General features: G+C 35.5%; 1 protein-coding gene across 1 annotated transcript in view; it reads right to left on the bottom strand.

Annotated features, from left to right (window-relative positions):
• Positions 1–246: 246 nt before the first annotated feature.
• The window catches only part of LOC103311992, a 4,512-nt gene continuing 1,010 nt past the window's right edge, over positions 247–3,748 (bottom strand). Inside the window, exons 2-3 of the mRNA XM_008191941.1 lie at positions 1,752–3,635; positions 247–282 (exon numbers count right to left, since the gene is read on the bottom strand). Of these exons, the coding sequence (XP_008190163.1) occupies positions 247–282; positions 1,752–3,635 (1,920 nt within the window). The remainder of the gene's footprint in view (positions 283–1,751; positions 3,636–3,748) is intronic.

The raw sequence follows: 3,748 nt of genomic DNA, 5'->3' as shown, positions 1-3,748 counted from the left end.
ATGTATCTTATGTCATTGTACGTGGGGTTTTTTAACGATTATCGATCGATGAAATAGACTTTCGTTAAAACGAAAAAAGACGTGTTTCTTTATTTTTAACAAATAATTTTTTTATAACAATTCCAAAATTTTTAAACACGCAGGTGCACCAATAGAAAAATCAACTTTTTTTTCAAATGATAACTACTATATTTTTAATGGATTCCGGCAAAGCTTTTTTTTCTGAAAATTTTGATAGCCAAGTCATCAATTTTTGTTCGCTAGATGATTAACTATGGTCCTCTAAAGTTTAGTAAAATACGCATTAATGCTTTTAATTGAAATAATTGATATAGGTTTAATTTACAAGAGCTAAATCATTTGTTCTGATAACTAAATTTAAACTTTTAAAACTTCAAAGTTGAACCATTAGTTCCCTATATTGGTAGGTATCGCATGCAAAGTATGAATTTAGTAGTTGAAATTTTAAGAATTATTTAATAATTGTGATTTAAAATAAACTATTTGCAAGATATTTAGAGAAATAGTCAATCTCAATATACCTACCTAGATTTGTACCTAATTTAGGCATACTTTTAATCTGAGTTAATTACAAATTTCCAATATTATTATAACAAGAATCAAATACCATTAGGTATCCTAAGCCACCTAATAAAGAATCCAAATTAATTCTATTTTATAAAAAGTAAGATAGGAATTTGTGATAGGAATAGTACGAAATAAAATGTAAATGTCCAAAACTAAAAAATATGAAGGGTTATGAATTTCAACTACTAAATGAAAAATTAAGGAAAAACGGGAATTTTTACGCAAAATCTGTTTTCGAGAAAATCGATTTTGGTTTTTAGTGCAACTCTAACACAAATGACCGAAGGTACATACAATTTTGACTGCGTGTTTATATTAGCATTTTCCATACACCATAACATTTTCCAAATATTTCGACTTATTTTGAGCTGTTTACGGACATTTGTAGTTTCCATTTTTAAAATTTTTTTTTTCTATAAATATCAATAATATTTTATTTGTTGGTTAAAAAAGCTTGAAAATTTGATAGAAGGTTCCTATTATGTTGTTTCAAAGGCGGATGAAAAAAATTAAAAATCCAGTCACAATTTTTTTTTATAAGCATCTAAAGTTCATATATTGACAAAATACATAAAAATGACGAAAATTTGCAAATTATTTTGTGTTAGAAATTCATGAAAAATTTTCTTTTTAAATCTAAGATTTGAAAATGTAATACAAGATTTCTCATAAGTTAGTCTACCTTTTTCAAAAAAAAATGTCTACAAGCAAGTTAAATTACATTTTTATGAGTGTTTGAAATTCATATTTTTACAACATTCGAAATTCACTCGATTTCTCACCTAGAAATGTTCTTATTTTGTTGTAATTAAAAAACGAATGACTGTAGATACTTGAAAATTTCACTAAATGTTTATATTAGCATTTTCTATATACGATAAAATTTTGAAAATAATTTGACTCTTTTTGAGGTGTTGACGGACATTGTCAGTTTTCAATTTTTTTTTGTTTTTTTTCTATAAATATCAATAAAGTTTTATCTGTTGGGCCAAAAAGTGTAAAAAATTAATATAATGCTCATGATATATTGTTACAGTAGCAGTTGAAAAATATTAAAAATACATAATACATAATTTTTTTTTATAAGCATTTAAAAATCGAATTTTAACAAAATTTAAAATTGAATAATTATTTTGTAGTTAAAAATTCACAAAATGTTCAACTTTTATATCTAATAATTTGTTAAGTAATATTTTGGCGGCTAATACAGCTCCACACAGCTCAAGACTTGGTATAGTAGACTTCTTGAGAGGTGCGACTTTGGATTTACTTGTTACAAGGTGATAATAAGCTGAAGTAGCTGTTTGTGTTCGAAGGTAAACTGCCGCCGCGTAACCTTTTTCTGAGCTATCCGAGAAAGCGTGAAGTTGCATTGTGGTTGCCTCGTCAACCGTTATACGACGAGGGATAGAGATCGATTCAATCAATTTCAGTTCTGATTGATATCGGGTCCACAATTGAGCAAGATCTGTGGGTATTTTATCATCCCATTTGAGACCAGCGGTCCAGAGAAATTGCATGACGTGTTTTGTCCAGAACGTGATCGGAGACAGCAAGCCTAACGGATCGAAAACTCTGTCAATGTCAAAGAGAACTGACCGCTTTGTCCGGTCAGTTTCCGATGGTTTTGTATCAAATGAAAACACGTCAGCTCTCCGATCCCATTTCAAACCAAGTATTTTTAATTCACATTCATTTTTGTCATTGTACAGAAGTGCTGGAGACATTGCTTGAGCTTCTACGGGAACAGCGTGTAAAATATGACTGTTGCTGGCCCATTTTCGGAGCTCAAACTTGGCTAATGAGCACAATTGTATAAGTTGTGACTGATATTCAAAGGCATCCTTTTCGGTGTTAGCTCCAGTTAGAATATCATCCACGAAGGTGTCGTTCAGGAGTATTGACGCAGCGATGGGAAATAATTTTCCATCAACGATTGCCAATTCCTGAATTGTACGAAGAGCTTGATATGGTGCCGCTGATGTGCCGTAAGTGACCGTACAAAGACGGTATTCCCGCACTGTGGTATTTTTCGAAAAGCTCCAGAAAATTCGCAGGTAATCTCGATCAGCAGGCCGCACCACAATTTGCCGATACATCTGTTTGATGTCTGCCATGAATACATATTTCCACAACCGTGCACGAAGAAGAACAATGTGAATGTCGGGCTGAAGTTTCGGACCCATATACATGCTCTCATTCAAGGAACACCCAGCACTGGTACGAGACGAAGCATTGAACACGACACGAAGCTTGGTGGTGCTACTGTCCGGCCTAAGTACACAATGATGTGGAATATAATAATGAAACACATTGTCTGCGTTTTCGAGTGGAACTAGCTCCATGTGACCAGCGTCCAGGTAATCTTGTATGAAGTCTGCGTACTGGCGTTGAATTTTTGGATCATTGCTCAGTCGATTTTCGAGTGCCTGGAAGCGGCGAAGGGCAACATATTTTGAATCACCTAACAGAGGTGATGCTTTCCGAAATGGAAGAGATACCATAAATCGTCCTGTTCTCAGCCGAGTTGTTGTCTTTTTATAAATTTCCTCGGCAGCACGCTCATCTGGACTGAGATGGCGAACAACAGGTAACTCTTCAAGTTCCCAGAAACGCCTGATCGACAAATCAAGAGTTTCAGCCACAGATAAACACATAGCAGTGACAGTTGACTGAGCATTTCTGTCGACAGGTCCCATCAAAATCCAACCGAAAACAGTCTCGAAGGCAATGGGCTCGCCAGGCTTGCCTGTGGCTTTTCCATTGAGAAGTAGCATTGGCAAGATATCGGCCCCTAGCAACAGATCGACTGCCTGAGGAAGATGGTATAACGGATCAGCGAGGGAGGGGCTTTGAATATGCCTCCATTGTCCCGGCACGATAGGAGCTTGAGGAGTTGGTCCTGTGATTTGTGGGACGATGTAAGTGTTCACGAAAAACGACGGTGCCTGTTGGCCACGTGGCATCACAGTGATGGTTGTTTGACCACGGACTGGGGAAGTTGTACTACTGGAAAACGTGCTAATGGCTACTGTCGAATGATGTCGCTTTAGCATCAACACACACGCAGTTTGTTCAGTTATAAAACTCGCTTGAGCACCACTGTCAAACAGGGCTCGAATTGAATGACGGGTGCCATCAGCAGCAACCACATAGAGTA

The sequence above is a fragment of the Acyrthosiphon pisum genome, chromosome X (genome assembly GCF_005508785.2).
Source record: "Acyrthosiphon pisum isolate AL4f chromosome X, pea_aphid_22Mar2018_4r6ur, whole genome shotgun sequence".
NCBI lineage: Eukaryota > Metazoa > Arthropoda > Insecta > Hemiptera > Aphididae > Acyrthosiphon > Acyrthosiphon pisum.
The sequence above is the reverse complement of the archived record's forward strand: the minus strand, read 5'-3'. Positions and strand labels throughout refer to the sequence as shown.